General features: G+C 46.3%; 1 protein-coding gene across 1 annotated transcript in view; it reads right to left on the bottom strand.

The window, feature by feature from the left end:
- The window catches only part of TECTA (tectorin alpha), an 81234-nt gene that overhangs the window by 20692 nt on the left and 33044 nt on the right, over nucleotides 1–27498 (bottom strand). Inside the window, 3 exon segments of the mRNA XM_061146158.1 lie at nucleotides 4177–4376; nucleotides 14199–14760; nucleotides 23906–24507. Coding sequence (XP_061002141.1) covers nucleotides 4177–4376; nucleotides 14199–14760; nucleotides 23906–24507 — 1364 coding nt within the window.

Raw genomic sequence — 27498 nt, 5'->3', positions numbered from 1 at the left:
AGAGAGGCGCCCTTTGCATGAAACTCTGGTGGTGGTCAAGGTTGGGGACCCCAAAGCCCAGTCTACCTGGACCCTTTCTGGGCTGGGCTGGCCTATCAGTAATGGGGCTGGAATTTGCAACAAGGGAGGCTGGTTCAAGTCAAACAGTACCTGCCTTCCTGGTAACTCAGATGCCAAACAATATGCTACCTAGGCTCTACTGGTTTCAATCAAGAATTTGGGGATCTTCACGGTGGGTTGTAGAGCTAATCACAGCCAACCAACCAGAATGGGAAGCAGGTCAAGGAACTAGGTGAAGAGGAAAATACTTGTTAAGGAATTAATCTAACAAGTATCAACTCTACTTGAAGGAACAAATTTAAATTCACTCAATAATGATAAACCCCACCCTTCAATCTTAACTAGGTTAAAGAAAGGGAGAACCAGTTCTTAGGCTGAACCATTTTTGTCGCCTTTAAAAATGCACAATGTAAGAGTTGCATGCTAAGTTTTATTGGGGGCAAAATAAGAACTATAGCCCAGGAGACTGCATTTCAGATAGCTCTGAGAAACTGCTCCAAAGAGGCAAGGGGGTGGGTCAGTATGTATGTGATTTTGGTGAAGGGAAAATATATGCAGTCAAGTACTTATTTTTCGCAGAAGGTTTCTAACAGTCATGAGAAGCAGTTGTGACCATGAAGGATTTTAGTGCTTTTCTAGATATGAGGAGCTACAAGAATTGGGCACATAAAATCGGCTCCTAAAAATATCTATTTGAAGACCTAACCTGCCAGTTTTCCCCAGAGCACAGAATGCCTGATTTCTGCTCTTCACCCTGAACTCTTTTCAGGCAATGTTGAAAAATAAGCAGCTGAAGCAGCACATGTTTTAATCCCCGTAGAGGTAGATGGCAAGTGCCAATGGCAAGTGCCAATTTGTAGCTGACAGTTTCAACATTTCACAATACTCACTGTTCCAAACTTCTTTTCTTGTAAATAATCTACTTCTAATTTACTTCTGTTGCAGATACCTCTATTTCTATATCCTGAAGTGAGAAACCTAGATAACAATTAGGTTCCATGAAGGGAAAGCTTTGGGATCCGAACACCTGGGTTTCGATCCCAGCTCTGCCACCCTACACATGCCACCCTGAGAGGCTCTTTCAGCTCCTCAGAGTGTTGGTTTGCTTTCTCTAAATTGAAGTTAATAATAATGTCTTGCAAGGCAGTTGTGAAGATTAAATTCAATAAGACGTGTGATGCACATTTCCCGGCTGACAGTAGGTACTCAATAAATAATAGCTGCTGTTATTACCAGAGAAGAACCACTCATCCTCTTTCAGATAGTGGGGAATTATAAAAATTTATATTAAATACCTGCAACGAAGTGTATCATCAATTGGTGGCAGCTATTATTTTTCACTCTTTCTACAATCTGTAGACACAGCTGTACTTGTAGAGTCTCTGCTCTTGATCTTGTACCTGTTCTAGACTAAGAATTCCAGGGAACTGTTGGAAATTGGTCATGATTGTTCAAGTGGAGTGTGGTCCCAATGAGTGGTTTACTTCATAGAGATGAGGGCACTCAAGGCATGAATTCAATTTTCTAAAACAGTGCTTTCCAGAGAAGATGTTTAATGGCACAAAAAGGGCCTATGCTACTGTCTGGTCACAATTTTCTGCATTAACGATAGACTTATCAAAACCCTGGATATCAAATAGAGATCTGACTCAGATCCAAGGGTAAACAGGAAGAGGGTGAGATCTTCCAGGAAGAGTTTTCTCAAGAAAACCATTGCTGATTCTTTCACCCCTAAAATGGAGTAAAAAGTAGTTCCTGGAACCTCTTTCTAGACCCGTGAAGTATTCTGGGTGCCAGCAGCTTCACAAATTGGCTTCCTTTCTCTTATCAGATTTGCAGAATAATTGAGTGGACGGTCTGGCCTCTCTCAGATAAGAAGTCAGACATTGCATGGGTGGAGAGAGAAAAATAACCTGATGTATGTGGATATGATCAAGGGTCCATAACTCATCCCACAGGAGAACTTGATCATGAAAGTAGCATCCTAGTAAACAGACTGGCCCAGTGCTGCTTGCTCAACCTTAATTAGACCTGATAAGGACAGCTGGGTAATTACCCTACATGCTAATGGCTAGATGTGTTCTCTTTTTATTTCCAAAGAAATCTGTCATATAAACAAGCCTCCAAGCTTGCTTGAACTGTGGCAAGTAGATGTGGATTATTCTGTGAATTTGCTACTTCCCAGATATAAGCTGTTGTCAAAACCCACTGACTTTCTGATGAAAAGTGGATACTAATGTTGATAGTGCTAATAGCTGCCGAGAGCTGTATTGTGCTTTTCCTGAGAGCTCCAAGGGCTTTTATATGCATCATTTCATTAACATGCCTGGATTTTTTTAATTTATAAAATGCCTCTTAAGAGAATTAACAAAACAATAAGCAGCTACCAATTATTGAACTGCTAGGTGCCAGATACTAAGGCACCTGCATAGATTATACAACGACCATACTGAGTTGGTATTATTAGTAATGTTTTGCAGATAAGGCCACAGAAGCTCAGAGAAATGATACGGTTTGTTCAGTGTCACATCACCGGTGTTGGTTCAGCTAGGATCAAGTCCAAATCTCCATCCATTATGTCACAGACACTCAGGATGTCTGTTGAGGGAAGCATGGCACACTTGATAAATGGATACATCTCAGTAAACCTCTGGACAGGGGAGCAGAGATTGAAATAGTGTTTTTCAGTGTTGAGCCTGGTTATCTCTTCTCCCAGATTGTGGGAAAATGGAATCTCTTATTATTTTCTCCCATATGTTTTGCCTCGTCCTTTCAAATAATCAATACCTCTAAGAGCTAACTTCAAAACTCACCTCTGCCAAGAAGTCTTCTTTGATCAATTCTGCTATTTTACTCTACTTTCCCTCATCTTTCTCATATAACGTTTAAACAAATTTCCCGCTGAAAATGAGACTGAAGGTAATGTCCATATTCATCTCTTTCTATTTCTAAAAGTAAAGCCAACTTAGTTGTTCTTGAACAAGAACAATACTTCTTTACAGAAAGAAAGCAATGTTTCTTTTTTCCCTAGTTTGTTTTCAATTTAGACACTTCAATTAGGGTTTTTTTTTTAATGCTTCGATTCTTTTTCATTTTAAAATTGATTAGTTCTGTAGGGTGTTATTTTTCACTTGCTGATATGTTATTTTGTAACTGTCCTCTTGTTTTTACAAAGTGCATTTTTTTCCCCCTCTTCTGAATAGATTTTTAAGTTCCTTAAGGCAGGGAACATGCTTTATCATCCCCAACAATACCACGCGCACAGAGATCTGCGCATAGCAGCTATTGCACAGATGCTGTTGTTAACTGTCTACTCACCAATGTCAGGTATTGATATTGTTTAAACAGAGAATGGGCTAGAGGCAGAACCCAGGGCTAAATACCCTCTCCAAGCAAGATCTTTTTAAGCTTAGTATTCCAGAACATAAAGAAAGATTACAGGGTGGAAGTGTAAATGATTTCGCAAGCTCATATGTTTTAATCAGTGACCTCTAAGAAGGGCATCTTCATCAGCTCTATGTGAAGCCCCCAAAGAGAGAGAAGCAGAGGGTAGGATGTGGAAAACAGGACATTAAGCATTCCAGACAGAACTCTCTGGGGACGGTCCTAGAGGGACAAACGACACAAGAAGAGATGGCAGCCTTCACTCCTCTTCTCGTGGAGCTGCAATAGACAGAAGAGAGAAAGCCACTCCTCCAGCCTCGAGCTCCAATATTTTTCAGTTAAAACTGCCCTCAGCTAAGACAGGTATAAATGTCAGATTCACTGCCTTCCTGTTTCCAAACAGCAGCCACGTCAGAAGCTTTCAGACTAAGATTTACAGGAGAGAAAATCAGAAGGGCTTAGAGAAAGGCACGGAGGAGAGAGAGCGGCACGGACAATGCTAGCGAGGAGGCGGGCAGAGTGAGACCCAAGCGCGTGTCCGAATCCGGAGCCTCCTCTGCCCTGTCCTTGACCTCTCGCCCCGACGGTCCCCCTCGCCGCCTCCCTGCGAATCCGCGGCACCATCTTCTCCTCATCGGAAGGGAAGATGGGTTCGCCGTGACCCATCCTCCTCCTGGCGGGGAGAGGGCTCTGCTGCCCCATCAGGGGAGGCGGGCGGGCGGGCGCCCCTACCTCGTAGTACTTGCCGTCGGAGTAGCAGCCGCAGCTGTGCGGCAGGATGCAGCTCCTGCCGCTGAGCACGTAGCCGGGGTCGCACTGGCAGCCCTCCACGCAGTAGTGGTTGCAGTCGCTCTTGAGGCGGATGGCGGCGCAGCGGGGTTGGCACACGCTCACGCAGCTGTCGTAGTGGCTGTTGGCAGGGCAGGCGACGGCTGCAACGGGAGACGCGGGTCAGCACGGGCCGTCCCCAGGCTGCCAGCGCCTTCCTGCCGGCCATCCCTCACCGCTCGGGGGGTGGAGGCCTGGTGGGGAGGAAGCTCTGCCCGCCGCCCGCTTTCCTCCTCTCTCTGCTGATGGAACGCCTCTATCGGGCTCAGCACTGCAGAAACATGGACAGGAGAGCAGACCCGGCTCCTCACACCTCTTACTCCTCTCCTCAGTCTTGTTTTCCCCGAGGTTCTCTCCAACCTGTTGCCTCAAACCCACTACCCAACAGGCATCTTGACTCCAGTGATTCACTGGATGGTCTCCTGGGGGCGCCCCACACTCCCCGTCTGGTGTTCATCTCCCTTCCCCCACCCACTTCTTCATCCTCCCAGTGTCTCCAAATACCCCATTTTTCATTTTCTTATTGGAGTATAATGGCTTTACCATTTTGTGTTAGTTTTTGCTGGGAAATGAAGTGAATCAGCTATACCTATATGTATATCCCTTCCCTCTTCGACCTCCCTCCCACCCCCTTCCCCACCATCCCACCCATCTAGGTCATCACAGAGAACTGAGCTGAGCTCCCAGTACTTTATGGCAAGTTCCCACTACCTGTCTATCTTCCACATGGTGTATATATGTGTTAGTTAGTCGTGTCAGACTCTTTTTGACCTAGTGGACTGTGGCCTGCCAGGCTCCTCTGTCCATGGAATACTCCGGGCTGAGAACACTGAAGTGGGTAGCTACTCCCTTCTTCAGGGGATCTTCCTGAACCAGGGATTGAATCCGGGCCTCTTGCATTGCAGGCAGATTCTTTACCGTCTGAGCCAGCAGGGAAGCCCTTTGCATATTGGCAGTGTGGTGTATATATGTCAATCCTATTTTCCCAATTCATTCCACCCACCCCTTTGCCGCAGTGTCCACATGTCCATTTTCTACATATTCATCTTTATTCCTCCCCTGGAAACAGGTTCATCTGAACAATTTTTCTAGAGTCCACATAATGTGGTAATATTTTATTTTATTTGTTTTAATCTTTTGGCCATGGTCCATGGCATGTGAGAGCTTAGTTCCCTGAGCCAGTACTGAATTGTATCCCCTGCATTGGCAATACGGAGTCTTAACCACTGGACGGCCACGGGGAGTCCCCAGATCCCTCATTCTTCAGGCCCCAGGTAGAGTCCCAACTTGTCTGCAAAATTCCCTATTCTTTCACTAACTTAGAACTTCCAGAACCCTTTTCTAAGCCAATAGTTAATAGGCGCTTGAGCCCCTTGATTTCTGAGAAGGCAAACTTACATGGTGTGTGTGCTTGTGTATAGAGACCAATCCATGTCAACTATGTTCTATGGTATTTAAATGTATGTAGATGCTTTCCTAGAAGGCAACTGGGGTCTTAGTGAAGAGCGTGGGCTCTGGAATCAGCTCTGAGAGACTGGAGCCATTACCTACTCTCTCTGGGTTTCAGCTCCTTATGTGTACTATGCAGTTACCCAGGGCAGCACTTCATGGCTCTTTGGGAGGGAATGAGTGAGTCTGTGTACTTGGACCAGTGCCAAGCACCTAAGTGCTGCAGCCTGTGGGGCTGCAAAGAGTCAGACACGACTTAGCAGCCGAACAACAGCGGCAATAAGCACCTAAGTGTTCAGTAAGTGGTAACCAATCATTAAAGATAGGTCTGCTTAAAAGTTTTACAGAAACTGGCATTTTTAGTCAATGTATACCAAAAAAAAAAGAGGTAAAGAACCCTCCTGCCAATGCAGGAGACGTGGGTTTAAACCCTGAGTTGGGAAGATCCCATGGAGAAGGAAATGGCAACCTGCTCCAGTGTTCTTGCCTGGGAAATGTCATGAATAGAGGAGCCTCATGGGCTACAGTCCATCAGGTTGGAAAAGAACTGACATGACTTATCAACTAAACAACAAAAATAACAATACAAAAAAGTACAACTACTCTTATGTGGGAATTTCTACTCCATATCACTTAGCCTTGAATCATTGTTTTTGCACTGCTGTGTGTATTTTATGTGTTTATAATGATGCTGCATGCTTGTACATTTATCCCTGCCCTCATGAGTAAATAAATCTCTACAATAAGTTCCTGGAAGTGGAATAACTGAGTCAGAGGGTATGTGCATTTAAGCTTTTGATGGATGCAACTGAATTGCCCTCTAAAGAGGCTGTATCAATTTATCCTCCTCCCAGGGCTTGATGAGATTTATTTTTCCCTTACCCTCACTGATTGTTTATCCCCAAACTTTCTGGTCCTTGGGAAAAACTACATGCTATACCTATAAGGGATCACTATCCAGAATATGAAGGAACTTCTAAAATTCAACAACCAAAAAACCAAACAATCTGATACAAAAATGAGAGAGGAATTTGAATAGACCTTTCTGCAAAGAAGATACATGAATGGCCAATAAGCATGTGAAAATCAACATCACTAATCATCAGGGAAATCAAAACTATAATGTAATATCACCTCATACCCATTAAGACGGCTACTATAAAAAAACACCCAGAAAATAACAAATATTGGTAAAGATGTGGAGAAATTGGAACCCTTTGCCCTGTTGGTAAGAATGTAAAATGGTACAGCTGCTGTGGGAAAGAGTAGGGTAGTTTCTCAAAGAATTGAAAATAGAATTATCCTATGGGCCCAGCAATTCCATTCCTGGGTGTATACTTAAAAATTTGAAAGAAATATCGCTAAGACATATTTAGACACTGTTGTCATAGCAGCATTATTCATTATAGCTAAATCGTGGAAGCAATACAAATGTCCACCAATGGATGAATGGATAAGCAAAATGTAGTCTATATATACAATGGAATATCACTGAGCCTGAAAAAGGAAGGAGATTCTGCAACTTGAGACATTATGGTAAGTGAGAAAAACTGTCCACAAAAAGATGAATACTGCATGATTCCACTTATGTGAGGTATCTAAAGTAGTTAAGACAGGAAGTAGAACAGTGGTTTCAGGGGACTCTGGAAGGGGAGAGGAATGGAGAGTTAGTGTTTAATGGGTGCAGAGTTTCAATTGAGCAAAATGAAAAGCATTCTGGAGGTGGAGGGTGGTGGCTGCACAACAATATGAATGTACTTCGTAACACTGAACTACACCCTTAAAAAGATTACGATAGTAAGTTTTGCTATGTGCATTTTACCACAATAAGAAATTAATGCTATATCCTCATTTCATTTGCATTCTTTGTGAGACTGATCATCTTTTTCCTTTGTTTATAATCTATTTGTGTATCTTCTTCTGTGAATTGCCTTCCCATGTCCTTTACACATTTTGTTTGTTGAATTTTTTCTTATTAAATTATAAAAGCTCTTTGTAAATTAAAATATATTTTTGTTTGTCACATGTTAAAAATATTTATCAATTGTTTTTTGATTTTGCTGCTGCTTCTTCCTTTTCGTTTTTTTTTTTTTTTTGGTACATTGGTTTGTGATCTTGATGATGGTTTTGCCATATGGAAATATAAAAATTTAAAGTGGTCAAATTTATCATGTTTTCCCTTGTGGCTTTAGGTGTTTTGCTTAGAAAGGCCCTCTTTACTCCTAGATTACCAAAAATATGCCTTTGTTCTCTTTTAGTAGTTTGTTTTAACTTTATTTATTCTGTGTGCTGGGTCTTCGCTGCTGCACGGGCTTTTCTCTAGTTTTGGAGAGCAGGGGCTACTCTCCAGTTGCAGTGCATGGGCTTCTCACTGCAGGGGCTCCTCGGAGCAGAGCCAGGGCTCTAGGGCGCAGGGCTTCAATAGTTGCAGCACAGGCGCTCTGCAGCTTTGGCTCACAGGCTCCAGAGCACAGGCTCAATAATTGTGCACAGGCTTAGACGATCCATGGCATGTGGGACCTTCCCAGATGAGGGATCGAACCCATGTCTCCTGCATGGGCAGGTAGATTCTTTACCACTGAACCACCAGGGAAACCCTTCTGGTAGTTTTATGATTTGAATTTTCACATTTCATCTTGGTTCTCTCTGGGTTTTATTTTTGAGTGAGGAAATGAAGGATTTAATTATTTTCCCCCCTGCTAGTTTGTCCTTTATTGAGTAATACATTTCCCCCAGTGATTGGAAACGCCAGCTTTACTATATACTAATTTCTCTTTGGTGTTTGGGCCTATTTCTGGACTTTCTCATCGGTCCACTGGTTGGTTTTTCTGTGCATGTGCCACTATCGACTTGTTGCCTGGCAAATCCCATGGACAAGGAGCCTGGCAGGCTACAGTCCACAGGAAGAAAAGAATCGGATACAATTGAAGTGACTTAGCATTGAAACTCTACAGTATATAGAAGGGAAGGCATAACTACCAATTTAGAAATGTCTACTGTTGTTTCAAGTATACTGGTCCTATTTCCCCACCAAGGCAATATATTCCATATTTCATACTTCTGATTTTTTGTGGTCCCCCAAACAGTGCTGAGAATGTGACAAGTGATTAATAAATATTTGATTCTTGAAAACAATCTTCAAATTCCTAATTCTGGTGTTCTCCACACAAATGAAGTACTGAGAGCTGAAAGTGATGATGGTTCTACACCTGGATTTCTATTGTGGTCACAAATGTATCTCTTGTTGTAACCAGTGGACTGATACAGCCTTTGTGCCCTTGGTGGGCAGGATGCAGGGGAAGAGCAATGCAGCAATGAAATAGAACTGATAAAGGCTCTGGAATCAGGCTGACCTGGCTTGAGTCTTGGCCTTTGTGACTAACTAGCAGTGCCACCTTGGGCAGGTTATATACTCTCTCTAAACCCTGGCTCCTCTGCTTCCTCATCTGTAAAACAGAGATAATATCTCCCTCATCAAATATTAATCATTGTTAAGATAAAATGAAGTGCAATTTTGTACAGTGCCTGGTACTTCAATGAAAGTTTCTGTTACTAATAGTAGGAGCAATTGTAGTAGTAACAATAGGAATTTTTAAAGTTATTCTACTACAATTTTTTTTTTTTTAATCGTGCTGGGTCTTTGTTATAGCTCCAGGCTCTTCCGTGCAGCTTCTCTAGTTATGGTGCAAAGGTTCCAGAGAGTGTGGGATCAGTAGCTGCAGCACATGGGCCCAGTTGGTCCTTGGCATGTGGGATCTTAGTTTCCCTGACAGGGATCAAACCTGTGTCCCATGCCATTGCAAGGTGGATTCTTAACCACCGGATCACTAGGGGAGTCCCTCAATTAGAATTTATTGAGTTTTCAGAGAAAGATATAGGAAAACGCCTAATTATCAGACTTCCGACCAAGAACTTTGAAGTAGCAAAATCTGCCTCTGATAAAAGAGAAAATGATACTCAACGTTGGCTGGTCAGGCACCCAACAGCCTTGTGTATGAGCCATTATCACATTTAATTCTCATGATGGCCCCCTGAGGTTGGAAGATGCCTCCCCAGACCTGGTTCTACAGAGCTCTGCATCCTCGGTGGTACCCAGGAGCTCCCCACCCCCCAGGCTTCCTGGCCTGACCAGATAAGAGCAGCAGCACCCTACAGCCAGCGAGCACAGTCTCTGGAGCCACCTTCCAATTCACCCCAAGCCCGTTTCCTCGGCAAAGTCACTGAAGTACTCAGAGCTTCGGTTTCCTCCTCTAGAAAGTGGGACTATTCATATGGCAGAAACCAACACAACACTGTAAAGCAATTATCCTTCAATTAAAAATAAATAAAATTTTAAAAACAGGGCCTACTTTATAGGGTTGCTGTAAAGTCATAGGAGTCAATGATTGAGGACTCAGCACTGAGAAGAGTGCCTGGCACATGGTCAGAGCTAAGTACCTGCAATGAATTTATTATTTTCTTCTCTTACTGTATCCTCACCATCAAGTGCTCTAATTTAAGTTCTCCATTAAAGGACTGAATGAATGACAGATGCAGCTGAAAGAATTTTAAGAAGGGGTTAGCAATAAAGACAACTGGCCTCCCCTACCCTCTCTAAGCCTATCTGTTCAACTTGGGTGAAGGAGTTTCCCAATGTATTTGCAAAAAGGGTAATTCAGTAATAAATTATCCCATTGATAGGAACAGCCAATATCATTGATAACCAACAGCATCCTACCTTGTTACCAATCAAGCATACATTAATCGCCCAATTAATGGGCAATTCTGGCTTAACCCTTTTTCTCCTGAAAACAGCATTCTCATTTCTCAACATGTGAGTGTTAAAATGGATGAATTCTTAGTAGAAGAGAGGAGTGGGACATGCATGTGTGCTAAATCGCTCAGTTGTGTTCAACTCTTTGCAACACTATAGACTACAGCCCATCAGGCTCCTATGTCCGTGGGGATTCTCCAGGCAAGAATACTGGAGTGGGTTGCCCTGTCCTTCTCCAGGGAATCTTCCCGACCCAGGGATCGAATCCATGTCTCATGTCTCCTGCATTGCCAGGTGCATTTTTTACCACTAGTGACACCTGAGACACCCCAGGGAGGGAGACAGGGGGATGCTATTCCTGCCCTCGTGTCTCAGAGGTTAACGTCATGTCAGATTTGGTTGTTTAGTCGCTAAGTTGTGTCTGCTCTTTTGTGACCCCATGGACTGTAGCCCACCACGCTCCTCTGTCCATAGGATTTCCCAGGTAAGAATACTAGAGTGAGTTGCCATTTCCTTCTCCAGGGGATCTTCCAACCCAGGGATCGAACCCACACCTCCCGCATTGGCAGGCGGGTTCTTTACCACTGAGCCACCAGGCAAGCCCCGAACTTGGTTACAAACAATCATATTCAAGCCAGCCTGTGTTCACTGATCTTTCAGATTGAATGGCTGAGTTAGGACTCAGGCTCCCACACCTTTTCTCTGCTTCTGAAATTCAAAATGGAAAACTAAGCTGCCTCCAACTGTGTCCGCACACCCCCCATCTCCACCCACACGCCGTCTCTAAAGTGTAATTTTTTTTCTCTTATTTTAGCTTTTCTTTTTTGCCAGTCACCACCACCACCTCTTCAGGAGCTTTCTTTTAGATCTTGGCCCCTGTCCTGAAATGCCAAGGTGAGGGAAGGACTATCCCCACCATGGCGAGGACAGCTGGCCTAGGCCTTTGCTGGCAGGCAGCAGTCCAGACAGATATGGGGCTCATGGTCAAGGGTGCGCAGGACAGACTCTGCTCTGACTTGTATGGAGCTCCCTGTGACTATGTGTAGAGGAGGCCACCAATGTCTGGACAGAACTCTGAGCGGGGGAGAGGAAAGAATGCTGGTTGAGGGGACAGGAGGACGAGAAAAATAGTCTTCATAGCCTTTAGGAATGGTCTCCCTTTTCCAAACCGTTTCCCCATCCTGCACCAGTTTCAGCCCTATGGGTCCAAGCTCCCTAGAAATAGGGGAACTTCCTCCTCAAAGGTAAGGCCATAAGTGCATGCTAACTTGCTTCTTTTTCTTTCCCATGAGTGACAAAATTTGATATCCATAATTTCAGGTGAGAGTTCCTGGTATTAGCCTCCTTTAAAAACAATTCTTCACTGCTCATTGCAGCTAGAGGTAATGGACGTGGACAGACACCATTCTCTGCCCCATGTCCCAGCAACACCAGACAAAACAGCAGCCACCACGGCATAGCTACATGAAAAGAGGGACTGCTCTGCAGCGGGTCTCAAGAGGCAGCAGGTAGGGTCTCCTTCCTAAAACTCTCTCCCCATCCTGCACTGTGGTGTGGCCCCTGGCTTCAGAGGCCAGTCTTCTGATTTAGAGGAAGGGCTTCCTAGGTGGCACAGTGGTAAAGAATCCGCCTGCCAATGCAAGAGAGGCAAGTGACTTGGGTTCGATCCCTGGGTCAGGAAGATAGCCCAGAGGAGGAAATGGCAACCTACTCTAGTATTCTTGCCTTGGAAACCCCATGAGCAGAAGAGCCTGGCAGGCTATGGTCTGTGGGGTCACAAAGAGTCTGAAACGACTGAGCAACTGAGCATGCTGACAACGAAGCACTCTCGCCCCAGTGAGCTCACCTCAGTGAATCCAGAGGAGCTCTGGAGGTTCATCCACAGTCTGACTTTTTTATGGGCGTATTTATTTTACTAAAGTCACTAGAGGCCCCCACTGGCATTGCTCCCCGTAACCCCCCACTCAGGTACTGAACCTGGCTAACATGGCATCTTCTCCCTTCCCCTCCCCACCTCCTCCCACCCTCCCCTCCCAATCTACATGAATCCAATTATGTGGAATGTAAACGAACAGTGTGAGCATTAAACGACAACACTGTTTCTGGTTTTTCATCCGAATCTCCCTTTACCAGGATGAAAAGGGGTTTTATTCTCCAGGACCCCTGCTGTATCGCTTATTTGGAGCTCTTTGCGTTCAGCATCCATTTGTAGCCTTTCTCATATAGTTAGACCTAAAAGAAATTTGCTGTAGCTAATGAGATTGAGATGGGAAAACAGACCCAGGCAGTTTGGCCAAAGACCAATAGCCGTTTCTCTTCCCCATTTTTTCCTATTGTGATGTGCTAAATGCAGACAAATTATTCCACTATGTAGTCTATGGGCTGAGAGCAGGAGCTTTGAGGCTGGAAGGTCAAACTCTGACTTTGCCACTGAGATCATAGGACCTTAGGCAAGTTAGTTAACTCCTCTGAGTCTCAGTTTCTCCCTGACTAATTGGTTGATTGAGGAGATAATGTTGATAAAGTGTTTAGCACTGGACTTGGCTCAAAGCAAGCCAGGAATGTAACAACAATACCACTTAACATGCATGGAGTGTGCTAGGCTTTCAATTATCTAATTTGATCCTCCTGACGTTTCTGTAGCATAAAGAGTGCAGGCAGCAGCATTATCGGGGAGTGGAGGGGACAAAGAACCAGGGAGGAAAAGTGAAATGCTTCAAGGTCACAGCCATCCTCACGGACAGAGCAAGGCTAGAATCCAGGCGCTTTAGTTCTTTTGCTTTTTTCTTTCTTTTTTCATTGACATAATCGCTGTGCAATATTAATGATAATCTCAGGTGTATCTAATTCTTTTTCCAATGTTTTTAACAGTCTGCTATATTTCATCAATGCAAAGACTGATACATGACATGCGTGCATGCTAAATCGCTTCAGTTGCGTCTGACTCTTTGTGACCTTTGAAATGTAGCCTGACAGGCTCCTCTGTCCATGGGACTCTCCAGGCAAGAATACTGGAATGGGTTGCCATGCCCTCCTCCAGGGGATCTTCCTGATCCAGGGATTGAACCTGTGTCTCTACATGTCCTGCATTGGTAAAGCAGGTTCTTTACCACTAGTGCCCCTGATAAATGACATATATGAGTCAAATAGAAAAAAAATACTAAGTGAAAGCATATAAATTATCAGTACAGTGATGAGTCAGTGAGGTTCTAGAACTATGAACTAAGCAACCTACTATCTCATTCTCCCTTCATTTGTCTTTTGTTAGACTCTTACTGTGTCCTTGCTGAGCCCAAATGCCATGTGGGCTGCTCTCTGCTTTATGTACATTTTGATTCATCTTCAGAGGAATATAAAGGAAGTAAGTGGTATTAGCCCCATTTTATAGATAAGAAGACAGAGGTTCTTGGAGATTTGAGTTCTTGCTTCAGAGAGCAAACTCAATTCCAAAGGGTATATCCCCTCACCCCCAAAAAGTGCATATCCTGGGACATCCCTGGTGGTCCAGTGGTTAAGACTCCATGCTTCCACTGCTAGGGGCCTAGGTTCAATTGCTGGGTCAGGGAACTAAGATCCTGCACGCCATGTGGCACGGCCAAACAAACCCACCAAACCCAGAGTGCATGTCCTGAAGTGGCCCCACTGGATTCGCTCTGACTCTTACTGGGTGACTGGCCCGCCCACGCCAATCAAGAGGTGAGGAGTGCCCACAGGGAGGACTCACAGCAGGACGTGTAGTTCCTCCAGCCGGTCACCGCGATCCCCTGGGTCTGGCAGGTGCTGGCGTAGTTCTGCAGCCAGCTGCAGGCGGTCTGCACAGCGCCCCCATCAATGCAAGAGTCAAAGAGGCAGTTCTTGTAGAAGAAGGTGGGGTTGACCTTGCTGTGGCACTTGGTGAAGCCCGCATTCTGGCTGGGGATCAGGCTGCAGAGCTGCTGCACTTTGGAGAAACCTTCCACCTTGGCACAGGATGGGCAGCGGTCACCACAGCCAACCTGGCAGAAGGTGTCCCTCTTCACCCAGCTCTGTCCAAACTCATTGATGCTGGAGGCCAGCAGACCCATGGGCATCTCCAGGTCGTCGTCGGGGTTGCCGTTGTAGCGGCCACACAGGCCGTAGGTGCTGTTCTGCATGCTCCGAGGAACCGTGACGGACAGGAAGGTCTTCCAGTCATAGACCACCTTTAGCCCAAAGTCAGTTTCCACCACCACGTGGAAACCAAAAGAAAAGATGTTTATCTTCCCTTGTCCCAACTTCAGGGGCAGATAGAGCCGCTCATTGTTGACCTGCAAGAGGAAGCGGGTCGGCATAGACAAATCCAGGTGACCCAGACATTCCCCCCACTCCCGCCCGCCACTGCTCTTTTAATGATTAGCCTCCGAGAGGCAGCCCCAGAGGGGGGCTGGCGCAGGTTGAATCCAATCTTTGCATTTAGTGTCGTTTCTGTCACTCAACTATTATTATTAGGATTTGAACAGACTTAAATGACTATCCTTCGTACACTAATACACCTATTTATTTCAGTGCCTTCTGCTTATAGCGTTATTTCCCCCAGGAGTTCAAATTGTTTTCTCCAAGGTAATGAGAGGGTAATAAGAATTCAATTAAAGTTTAGACTAAAATATCCAAACCTACAACTCTTATGTTGCTATTTCCAGCTCTTCTGTGGATTTATCTTAGACAAGCCTCAATTTATTAAATCCTTTAGGATCTTCTTTTTCCTGAAGAATGACTTGACTTTGCTGGTCCCTCTGCCAAGGATGCTATTCTTTACCCGTCAACATCCTTCTCATCCCCCAGACCCTGCTCAAATGCCAGCTCTTCTATAAGGCAAGATTTTTGGAGCCCGTGGTCAGAATGAATCACTCCCTCGTCTGGGCAACCAGAACAAGTTATTTATACTTCTCTCCTGTTCTTCTGCACCTTTGGCCAAGATCAGGCACACGTACCTGCTACTGAAGCATACATGACATCAGCCTCATATTACAGCTGGTTGTCTACACGTCTGTCTCATCTACAGGATTAGATCTCATCTACAAGAGCGACTTGAGAGGAGGGACCACATTTTTATCCATCTATGCATCCACCTCCCCCTCGTTCCCTGCTGGGCGCCCACCACAATGCCTAACATGAAGAGGGTACTTGACACATGTTTCCTCCGGTATATTTTAAGTTGAGAAAACAAGGAAATCCCTGAGCTTCAAACTCCAGAATGGTATGGCCCTTGCACCATTTTGGTTCAGATAGTTAAATCCTACAGCTCACGGCTGGGTGAGTGCGTGCTGGAAAACAGAGACTGTTGTGAGCACGAAGAGAAAGCTGATCTTCCTGGTGTGAGAGGAAGGTGGCTGCCCTTTGGGGTGGTCTGAGGTTGCTCTCTGACTGGAAATACCTCCCTTCTGACCTCCTTAATCTCTTTCTCATCTGATGCCCCCATCCCCAGCCCAACCACCTTAATTCAGACTCTCATCACCTTCCACCTTGACTCTTAAATATACCCACTACTGGTTTCCCTGCCCCGGTCCTCCCCTCTCCTCCATTCACTCTTCACTGCCTCTCCAATAATTTTTAATGCAATTAATACTTAAAACCCTCTCTGCAGTGAGAATGAAATGGGGGATACGCTGAGCACATCTGACAGGGCTCTCCAGGAGCTGGCCCCTGCCTCTCAGACCCAACTCACTCATTTCCTGCACCCCAGCCACACCCAGCACTTCACTGTGAGAGTCGTTTCCTAGGCAGGTTGATGAGAAGTCTAGGGGTCCCCAAGGAGAGAGGGGTCTGGAATTCTCAAGGAGGAAGGAAGAACTAACTTTTTTTTCCTTCTACATTCCTTAGGATTATATAATAATAATGTATCCTGCCTGAGGACAGTCTCTGGATTAAACCTTCTGGCTAATCCTGTTATCTAAAATATGGGAGTAGGTCTTTACAAGGATTATATGACAATAATGTATCCTGCCTGAGGACAGTCTCCACATTAAACCTTCTGGCTAATCCTGTTATCTTAAAACGTAAATTATGGGAGTAGGCCTGGTGAGGTCTTTACAACCCCCAGACTTTCTTTTGATTCATTGGAGAGTATATAACTCCACTGCTAACACTAGCAAGGGGGTACTCTTTCTACCCCTTCTGATGTCTATGTCAGAAGCTTTCTCTATCTCCTTTATACCTTAATAAAACTTTATTACACAAAAGCTCTGAGTGATCAAGCCTCGTCTCTGGCCCTGGATTGAATTTTTCTCCTCCGGAGGCCAAGAATCGTGGCGTCTTTTCGTGGTTCAGCAACAACCTTTCACCTGCTCCCCAAATGGACTGAGTCACACCGCTCCACGTGGTACCCCTTTTGCTGTGAGTGTGGTGGTGCTTCTGAGTCCCTCCAGGGGATCATCCTCAACAGTTGTGAATGTGGGCTAGTGGTAACTCACAGTTGGTCTTGGCCTAGGAGATTATGCCCTCCTATTCCAGCTGACCAACACAGGGGACCAATTCTATGTACGGGTCATGCACTAGAGTTCCCGGTGGCTGAAGCTGGTGACCAGCTCAGGTCACATCTTCACTAAGCTCTCTGCTCCTGGTACATCGCTCACTTTCAGGAACCACCTTCTCAGATTCTGCCTCTAGGGGACCAAACCTAAGACAGCATTGATGCCCTTACCCCATCCTCCTACTCTCTGGGGCAATATTCACCCTTCAAATTTCAGCTCAGCTATCTCCTTCTCTGTGAATCTTTGTCTAGGTGGGACTCACTCACTCACCCAGTAGCCATCAGTCTGGTACTACCATGCACCAGCCACCCTGCTAAATGCTGGGATAAAGCACAAGGCTCTTTCCCTAGGAGCTCATAGGTGTGTGGCCGAGACAAGCACATAAGCAGGTAAAAATACATTGTCTGATGAAAGTTAACAGTAGAGATAAAGGCACAGGAACAGTAGAGGCACAGGACCCAGACTCAGCCTGGGAACAGAATCAAGGATACCTACAGAAGATGGTGCACACACCCAGCTCTGAACAGTGAGTAGTGTTGGCCAGTCAAGACAAGTTAAGAGTTTGGGATTACAATATATACATACTCGATAACTAGTTAGGATCTATTGATTAGCATAGGGAACTCTACTCAATACTCTGTAATGGCCTGTATGGGAGAAGAGTCTAGAAAAGAGTGGATATATCTATATGTAGAACTGAGCTACTTTGTTGTACACCTGAAACTAACACAACACTATAAATCAACTATATTTCAATAAAAATTAAAAGCAGAACAAAACAACAAAAAAGAAGGAATGAGAGTGAGTAAAAGGAAATCCCAAGACGAGGGTGTAGCCTAAGTCAAGGCCAAGAGGAGAGGAACGGCCTCATAACATATGAGGAATTACAGCAATTTAATGATGCTGGAGCATAAAATGTGACCTCGGGGATGATGGGAGATAAAGATGGAGTGATGGGAGGTTCCTGGACCATGGAGAGCCACGTATGTCGTGTCCCATGAGATCAAGCTTGAAAGAGACTCATTCATTTTGCAAAAAAGTCACCAGTGATCTTAGTAAAAGAATTTCAGTAGCATGATGAAACCAGAGGTTAGACTATAGAAATTAAACAGCAGACAGGGGATATGGAAGCAGATGTGACTCCAGGAGTTTGGTAAGAAAGGGGAGGAGAGGGATTAGATAGAAAAGGGATTGGGTTGACTTGGGGTCAAGGTTTGTCTTAGAATAAATATGTTTATGGGTTGAAGAGAAGGACCTAAGACATGGGAGGGGGAGGAGATGACAGATGGGCAAGAGCTTGAGAAGGCAAGATAGAGATGGTGCAGGCAGGTAGTGGCCATGGAGGGGGATAGTGGCCTCATTCTCTGGAACAAGGAGAGGAGGTGAAGATGATGTGGTGATGGGTCATTTCACTGACAGGGTGGAGGAGGAAGGTGGAGGAGGGAGATCACATCTGGTAGGCACAATTCTCTCAATAGGGAGGCCCAGAGCTCAGGTGACATAGGTTCCATGCAGACCCATAATACAGGTATGCAAGGTCACCAAGAGACACAGAGGCCGGAGGGCCCCCCACCAGCCTTGACAACACACAGGAATAAACGAAGGGCTGTGCACCAAATGGCTCACAGGTGCCGGCTGGCGTTTCTCCACATCCTCTGTTCCCGGCTACTGGATGTCAAGCAGGAGGCGATACCTAGCGGAGGTCTTGTACCTGGATCACAACTGAGAGGCTTCCAGTCCTGTCATTGCCCAGGAGAACCTGGGAAAGCAAGGCCTCAACATAAACAGGACTGCTTGGCTTCTCCCGTCTCTGAAGCCCCGTGAATGCCGCCTCCATCCCTACATCCCTGCCCTGTCTGTCCTTGAGGGTGAGAAACGGAGGGAAGGAAGGAGGCCGAGGAAGGAAGGGGTCAGTAAGGAAGCAGTGCCTGATGGATGGAGGAGGTGGGCATAAAGGAGGACGGGGACAGGGCGCGGGGATCAGTGTGGGGCTATTTGTTTTTAATCTGAGCATCGGAAATAAGACCACAAACTTGCTTTTCAGTGGAGAGCTTTCCTTTAGACAGCTGGCCCGGACCTGCTGCTGCCTCTTCAGCTGCTCTGAGGTCCCCTCACAGTCCCCCACCTTGCTGCCCATCTGGATCTCCATGGACGATTCCTGGTCCTCCTTCTGGGCCTGGCCAATGGATAGCTTCAGGGCTCAGCTCCGGGTCATCTCTTCCAGAAAGCCTTCCTTCTCCACCCCCAGGTAGCCCAGGCAACCTGTTCTCTCATGACACCCACCTTCCCGCCCACACATCACATTTTTCTGGGATTTCACATCATGTTAAAGTTACCTGCAAACATGTCTGTCTCACCTACTAGACCCTGAGTTCCCTTAGCACAGGAGCCCTGTTTGACTCTTGTTTCTACCCTCAGGGTTTGGCACAAGACAGACAAGCCCGTCAAACACAACTGAGCCAGAATGATGTTCAAAGGTCCTCTCTTCCCTGCTGCCCACGGGATGAGCAGTCAGTGATAAAGACGCTGGCTGTGAGGGTCCTGAAAGCCTTCCCCTCAGCCTGGACCACTCAGGACCCGGCTGTGTTGAGCCTGCGGGAGACAGAGGACAGGGGCCATCTCTGTGGAGCTCAGGCTGTGGACAGCTGACGCTTGGGCTGTGCGATGCCTGGGCGCGGCTCCCCTCTCCTGCTCACCCCACACCCTGCCTGGTACACACACAGCATGTTTATTTCTAATTTTCCTCGGCTTAGTGGATTTCCCCATATCCTCAGTTCTGCAGGGAAAGAGAGTCACAGAGGGGCCTGGCGTCCCCAGGAGTCCCCCCAGGCCCCCTCTGGTTCTGTGTGCGCCGGCAGTGACCCGGCTCCGCTGCTGTGTTTTGCCCGGCGCTCGACTGTGCGCTGTCATTATGACGGCCGTTATTCTTCTCAGGGAGAGATGGTGACTAATAATAACATCATGGGAAAAACAAATGCAAATCATTGAACAAGCAGATCCTGTAGTGCATATTAATAATTCAAAGTAAATGCTAAATCTATCCCCCAGGCCCCGGAAGGAAAGAACCTTCAAGCATCCTGAGCTTGATCTTCCTGTCAGAAATTGGAAAGCTACATGCTCTATTCCCAGCTTGGGCATCTGAGGATATCTGGGGACATAGAAAGGCAGGCTGTGGAAAGTGTCCCCCCACCGTGTTAATCAGTTCCTCTTTGCTGCCCATGACTCTCTAATTACTCTCTGTTATAGACCGAGTTGTGTCCCCCCAAAAGATACACTGAAGTCTTAACCTCCAAGACATGTGAATGTGGTCTTGCTCGGAAATAGGGTCTTTGTAGATCTTAATCAAGTTAAGATCAGATCACGCTGTGAAAGGGTGGACCCTAAATCCAATGACGAGTGGTCTTAAAAGGAGACGGATTTGGTGCAGGGGGAAGAAAGCCATGAAAAGACGGAGGCAGAGACTGGAGGTATGAGGCCCCAAGGCAAGGGTCACCTACAACCACCAGAAGCTGGGAGAAAGCCTGGAATAGATGCGTCCCTAGCACCCCAGAGGGACCAGGGGGCCCTGCTAACACTTTGATTTCAGACTCCTGGCCTCCACAGCTGTAAGAGAGTAAGTTTCTGCTGTTTTAGACCACCTGGTCTGTGATGCTTTGTGATGGGAGCCCTGAGAACTAATATACTCTCCCCTCTTCATCTCTTTCTGAGAGGAAGAGACCAGCAGTTTGGTTCTCATGGCTCTTGACTTCAGCCATGAGTGCATCTCAAGAGACATGTGCCTGGAAGGTGAGCTGACCCAAAGAGAGGGAACACCCAGTGAGAGTGGGGAATTAGCCACTGGGGAGAAGAGAAGGGAGGGCAGAAAAAAGAACAAGTGTCCATGAGGATCTGGTGTCCATATGTGAAGGTAACTGGGTCAGAAAACATTGGTAACCTCAGATGTCCATGTAACTAAACCTTGAGAGTGTGGTGTAATGCAAGGCAGAAAATATGATTTCATAGGACATTGGATGAGATAGGGCTTACAAATAGATTGTATTTTAAAAGAAGAGAACAACCTGTAAAGTAGAAAGGTGGAAGAGTTTTAAATGTCACAGAGAGAAGGAATGACATCAAAATTTATAAATCTAAGGGTAGAAAAATATCAGAGGAGGAGCAAAGTACAAATAGGATGCAGCCACATGGACAAAATGATTGATGTCTTTGTTTTAACACAATTGATGAAAGTGAAGGGGAGAAGTTATTGTAATGAGTGACTTTGACTATCCAGACATCTGTTGGAAAACTTATGTGGCTAAAAGCAAGGCATCTGATATATTCCTAACTTGCCTGGGTAGCAATTCAATCTTCCCAATTGCTAAAGAAGTGACCAGCGGCAAAATGAAAGTCATAAGAACCTTGGAAGAAAGGGCTTATTATGTCATCTGCTTCCTTTATTCGACAAACGTTTTGAGTGTCATGGCACACAGTATATTCATTTTACATAAAGATGGATTAGGTGTGGTTCCCACCCTCAAGAGACCCACAATGAGTATTGAGTGAGCCAGACACAAACATCATGGAAAAAGGCACTATGATTAATGCCTTCAATGACTGAGGAACCAACTGTTAGAAGGAAACACATAGGGAAACAGTAGGGGGTTTGGGTAAAATATCCAAGAAAGAAGAGGAATGTCCATAGTGAGACTTTCATCTTAGGTGTTAAAAAGGCACATTTTCCAGTAAACGTGAAAGAGAAGACAGTTTAAGAAGCAGATGGCTGGTGAGAGCCTATTGTAAAGCACAGGGGAAAAAAAAGTACAATGTGTTTTTAGGACATATATTAAGCTAACCTTAAGAATGCATTCCAATATACAGAGAGTACAGACAAATATGTGCTTCCCTGGTGGCTTAGCGGTAAAGAATCTGCTTGCCAATGCAGAACACTTGAGTTTGATCCCTGGATTGGGGAGATCCCCTGGAGAAGAGAATGGCAACCCTCTCCAGTATTTGGGGCTTCCCAGGTGGCTCAGGGGTAAAGAATCCACCTACAGTTCAGGAGCTACAGGAGACACAGCTTCAATCCCTGGGTCAGGAAGATCCCTTGGAGGCAGAAATGGCAACCCATTCCAGTATTCTTGCCTGGGAAATCCCATGGACAGAGGAGCCTGGCAAGCAACAGTCCATGGGGTCACAAAGAGTCAGACACGACTGAGCGGCTAAGCACAAAGACAAATACTATTTGATTCCACTTACATGAGGAACCTAGAACAGTCAAACTCATAGAGTCAGAAAGTACACTGGTAGATGCCAGAGGCTTGGGTGGGGAGGGGAGATGGGGAGTTAGTGTTTCATGGGGACAGAGTTTCGGTTTAGGAAGGTGAAAAATTCGGGAGTGGAAAATGATGAGAATTGCACAACAGTGTGAATGTACTTACTGCCACTGAATTATACAGTTTGTAATGTTAGTCACCCAGCTGTGTCCGACCCTTCGCAACCCCAAGGACTGCGGCCTGCCAGACTCCTCTGTCCATGGGATTCTCCAGGCAAGAATCCTAGTGTGGGTTGCCATTTTCTACTCCACAGGATCTTCCCGATCCAGCGATCGAACCTGAGTCTCCTTCATTGCAGGCAGATTCTTTACTGTATGAACTACAGGGAAGTCTCAAACTGTACAGTTAAATATGTTTAAAATAGTATGTTTTATATTATGTGACTTTTATGACAATAAAAAAAAGCTCATAAACCTCTATTTGTCAGAGAAGGGGTTTAAAGGAAATCCTAAGAAAGGAAAGATATCAGCAGAGCTGCCCAAGGAAGTCTTTAAGTCAGGAATTGAAAGGGAACATATACAAGAGGAAGAAGCACCTCCTTAGAGATGTATTACCCACAGACCTGGGAAGGTAGTGTTAGAAGGCTGACATCCTGAGTCAGCTCCTCCAAAATGCTAAAGTAATGGCTTGTTAGTGTCCCAGGTTCTACTTAGGGTGGGCCCTTGAAGAAGGGGTGGCCGGGCTTTTGCTGGAGCCTATGTCCACAGGCTGGACTTTGGAGTGCACGAAACTCCTCGACCCCTACCTGCTCCTGTCTTCACAGTTGATGGAGTGAAAATGTGGGAAAAAGTAAGAAGATTATAAGGGAGCCCCCAAGTGCTCCAAATGTGGGCAAGACTCTTGAACTCCCGGGTTCCCTGGGAACCAAAGGGAGACTGGAAGAGGCAGAAGGAGACCCAAGCAGGCAAATGTTTTTATCTCAAAAAAGAGAAGGAGGGGCTTCTCTGATGGTCCAGTGGTTATGAATTCACCTGCCAATGTAGGAGACACGGGTTTGATCCCTGGTCTGTAAAGATCCCACCTGCTGCGGGGCAACTAAGCTCGTGAACCACAAGTACTGAGCCCGTGCACCTTAAAGCCTGTGCTCCAGAAGAGAAGCCAGCACGATGAGCAACCTGTGCAATGTAACTAGGGAGTAGCCCCCACTCGCCACACTAGAGGAAGCCTGCACACAGCAGCGAAGACCCAGTGCAGCCAGAAACAAATAAAATAAAAGGCAAAGAGATGGATTAAACAACAGTACACTTGCAGATGCCTAGCCTGTACGAGGCCTGCCTTCTCCTACTTAGACAGCAACTGCCTGAGGCCACGTGGCAGTAGTCGAGCCGGGACTCCATCTAGGTCTGTGCCGTGCCTAGCACGCTCTGCTGTGAATGAAAGGCTGAGTCCCTAGAGCTGGCTCTGTTCCTAATTCGGTGCCAGTGACCTGGGTATTTTCCTGTCTGAGGGCTCCATTCCTTATCTGTAAGATAAAGTGACAGGCAATCTGCAGGGCCCCTCTCTGCCCTGACATCCTCTGCTTTCCTTTGGGTCCTGGGCCGGCCTGGTTCAGCTGTAGCCTGGCTTGCTGGCCCGGGAGCCCTGTGCTCACATCCCCACGGCGCCCCTGCTGGGGCCCTGCACCCACTCACCAGCACCGTGTGCTTGTAGGCCCTGTGAATCACGATGCTGTAGCCCCACACGCTCACGTCCACCTGCTTGACCCACAGCGCCAGCGACGGATCTCGGTCCTCGTTCTTGGCTGTGACGACGAACTTGGGGAACGTGTCTGAGTTCGGCCTGCTTCCTGTGGTGCACAGGATGAGCGGGCAGCTGGTCTGGAAGTCAAAGGGGAAGCCGTCAAAGGTCAGGTAGTGGCCGTAGCCCGAGACGACGCAGGAGGCATCTGTGCGGGCCTGGCAGTAGTAGAGGCCACCCTCCTCCATGCAGTACTCGTCGTCCTTGCAGGGGACGCTCTCACAGTGGACGCTGTTGTCCGTGCCGTTGCAGTAGCAGAAGATCTGACAGTCCAGGTCCACCCAGAAGGTCTCATTGGTGGCAAGCTGGTGCCCTTCGAAGTTGCAGCCACACTCGCTCCGGGTGACGCACTGGCTGCCTTGCAGGGCGTAGCCCTCGTCACACTGACACCCCTCAGAGCAGGTGTCCACACAGATGGGGCCCAGGGCCAGGGTCTCACAGGTCTCCGTACACGTCATGCACTCCTCAAAATGGCTGTTCTCCGGACACTCCAGAGCTGAGGGTGGGCAAGGAGAAGAGGGGCTTGAGAAAGGGACAGAGAGCAGAGACAGAGTTTGTGTACATTCATCAGCATGCACGAGTGCGTGTGCATTCACGGGTGTATGCACATGTATATGTGCATGTGTGTGCACGCATGGGTGTGTGCAATGCACGTGTGTGCCTGTGTGTGCATGCATGTGCATATGCTGCATGTGACTCTTATTTGTCCAGCACAGTGGGCTCAGCGAATGCCAAGTGATCAGCACGCCGCCAGCTTCACTGGGGGTGATCCATCCGAGATTATGTGAGCCTTTGCATGTGCCCCTGTAGTGCACTTGACTTTTCACATAGAAGATTCTGGGAGGACGGGCCTGTTCTGAGCACTGGCAACATGCCAGGCACTGTTCTAGGCATTTTAATGTGATTTTCCCAACAATCTGGATGGTAAGGAAAGTCGAATCACCCCTGTCTTATAGGTGAGGAAACTAAAGTTCAGTGACTTCACCCCGCTGGTAAGTACTGGAGAGAGATTCGAACATGTGTTTCCTAAATCTAAGTCTCCAAACTCAAAGACTCTGGAAAGAGAATCCTGGAAGGAACAAATGCTTTGAGGCCACAGAGACCTGGGGTACCGTCTCTGAGCTTCAGTTTCTTCTTTTATTAAATAAGGACAACACTTAACTAGGACCGCTGTTCTGAGAACCTAATATGCCAAGTCCACAGTAGAGCGTCAGTAAACCCTATGCTCTTCCCCTCTTATACTTCCCCCCATCACAGACAGGCTTCAGGGAGGTGCCACCACTCTACAAACCGGTCTCACCCTGGGTCTTTCGTCTCTCTGCTCCTGTGCCTTCTGACCCCTTCCGTCACTGACTTCAGAAATGGTCACTCCCACCTCCTCTGCCCACGCCCTTGGCCCCACCGGCATGGCCCTCTCCGAGCGAAATGCTACCCATCGTCCAACTCCACTTCAGGTTGTGCTTCTGTCTAGAAGCCTTCCTTGATGGATTAAGTCTCCGAGTCACTAGCGCAGCACATAAAAGAAAAGCATACATCGCTCACCGTGGGGTTCTGCGTGACCTTCCCATTTCTCTTTATTATTTTTGTTTGTCAGAATTTGATATGAGCCAGGGTGAGTCCAGGAGCAGAGAAGAAATCTATCTGCAGGTCTGTGTTGTCTGAAGATCTGTGAAGGTCCTCACCCACCACCTCCTGGGAGTTTAAGATCTTGCCTTTAAGGCTCTCTTTAGGTATTATGTACACTGTCCCTCCTTAAGAGGGTTTTTTAATCCAAGGACACAAAGGACACTATAGAGAAATAAAGCGCCTGGCAGTAATAGCTCTGCCGACGAGTACCAACTCCACAGTTCTGCACTGCGGACTGAAAGCCAATCTTTTTCTTCCCTCTGGGCGAAGGGGTTGTCTCCATGTCCATTGACTAGTTGAAGGCTAGTTCAGCACTGATAAAATATGTCTGTAGAGAGGGATTTTCACATTTGTCTCTAAATTATGAATGTTCTAACAGTGACTGCAGGTTTATGATGATAGCAAATAACATGACTTATTTAAATGGCTCCCGTTTTATGACTTATTGTGTTGTCTGAATGTGTCTGAAAGTCTGGCATATACAGAAATGAAGTAATAAAACTTCTCCTGGCCCCCAAAATGCCTCTGAAATTACTTAATTGGGCAGCCTGACTCTGCCAGTGAGCGCTGGTTAAAAAAATATCTGAACACAGAAGCAGTGGTTGTCTCTCTCCAGGCCCAGAGAAGATTGTGTTCCTGATTTGCAGTTGTCATGCAATCCAACCCCCACTCTGCAAGATCCCGGCCAGATTAACCTCTTAGCAACCAGAGGCTTGATTATCAAGTGTGTGTGCTCTGGACCACCTCGCCAGACCCATCCACGCATCCTAGGGCATTCTCAAGTGCGTGCCGTGACCTTCCACCAGAGGGAAGCCAGGCTCTACGTGGCTGCTGCTGTCCACGTGCCTCCCTCTAAAAGAGGTACTTAAAAGTACTTGCTCCAGCTCTGCAGGCCCTGATGAAGGATTCAGTTCAGTTCAGTCACTCAGTCATGTCCAAATCTTTGACCCCCATGGACTGCAGCAAGCCAGGCTTCCCTGTCCATACCAGCTCCCAGAGCTTGCTCAAACTCATGTCTATTGAGTCAGTAATGCCATCCAACCATCTCATCCTCTGTCATCCCCTTCTTTTCCCACCTTAAATCTTTCCCAGCATCAGAATCTTTTCCAGTGAGTCAATTCTTTCCATCAGGTGGCCAAAGTATTGGAGCTTCAGCTTCAGCATCAGTCCTTCCAATGAATATTAAGGACTAATTTCCTTTAGGATTGACTGGTTTGATCTCCTCATAGTTCAAGGGATGCTCAAGAGTCTTCTCCAACGCCACAGTTCAAAAGCATCAATTCTTCGGCACTCAGCTTCCTTTATAGTCCAGCTCTCACATCCATACATGACTATTGGAAAAACCATAGCTTTTACTAGATGGACCTTTGTCAGCAATGTAATGTCTCTGCTTTTTAATATGCTGTCTAGGTTGGTCATAGCTTTTCTTTCAAGGAGCAAGTGTCTTTTAAATTTCATGGCTGCTGTCACCATCTGCAGTCATTTTGGAGCCCGAGAAAATAGTCTTTCACTGTTTCCGTTGTTTCCCCATCTATTTACCAAGAGGTGATGTGACCGGATGCCATGATCTTAGTTTTTTGAATGCTGAGTTTTAAGACAGCTTTTTCACTCTCATCTTAACTTTCACCAAGAGGCTCTTCAGTTCCTCATTGCTTTCTGCCCTAAGGGTGGTGTCATCTGCATATCTGAGGTTATTGATATTTTTTCCAGCAATCTTGATCCCAGCTTGTGCTTCATCCAGTCTGGCATTTCTCATGATAACATGAGTGACAACATACATGATGAAGCATGGTGACAATATACAGCCTTGATGTACTCCTTTCCCAATTTGGAAACAGTCTGTTGTTCCATGTCCGGTTCT

The sequence above is a fragment of the Dama dama genome, chromosome 1 (genome assembly GCF_033118175.1).
Source record: "Dama dama isolate Ldn47 chromosome 1, ASM3311817v1, whole genome shotgun sequence".
Lineage (NCBI taxonomy): Eukaryota > Metazoa > Chordata > Mammalia > Artiodactyla > Cervidae > Dama > Dama dama.
The sequence above is the reverse complement of the archived record's forward strand: the minus strand, read 5'-3'. Positions and strand labels throughout refer to the sequence as shown.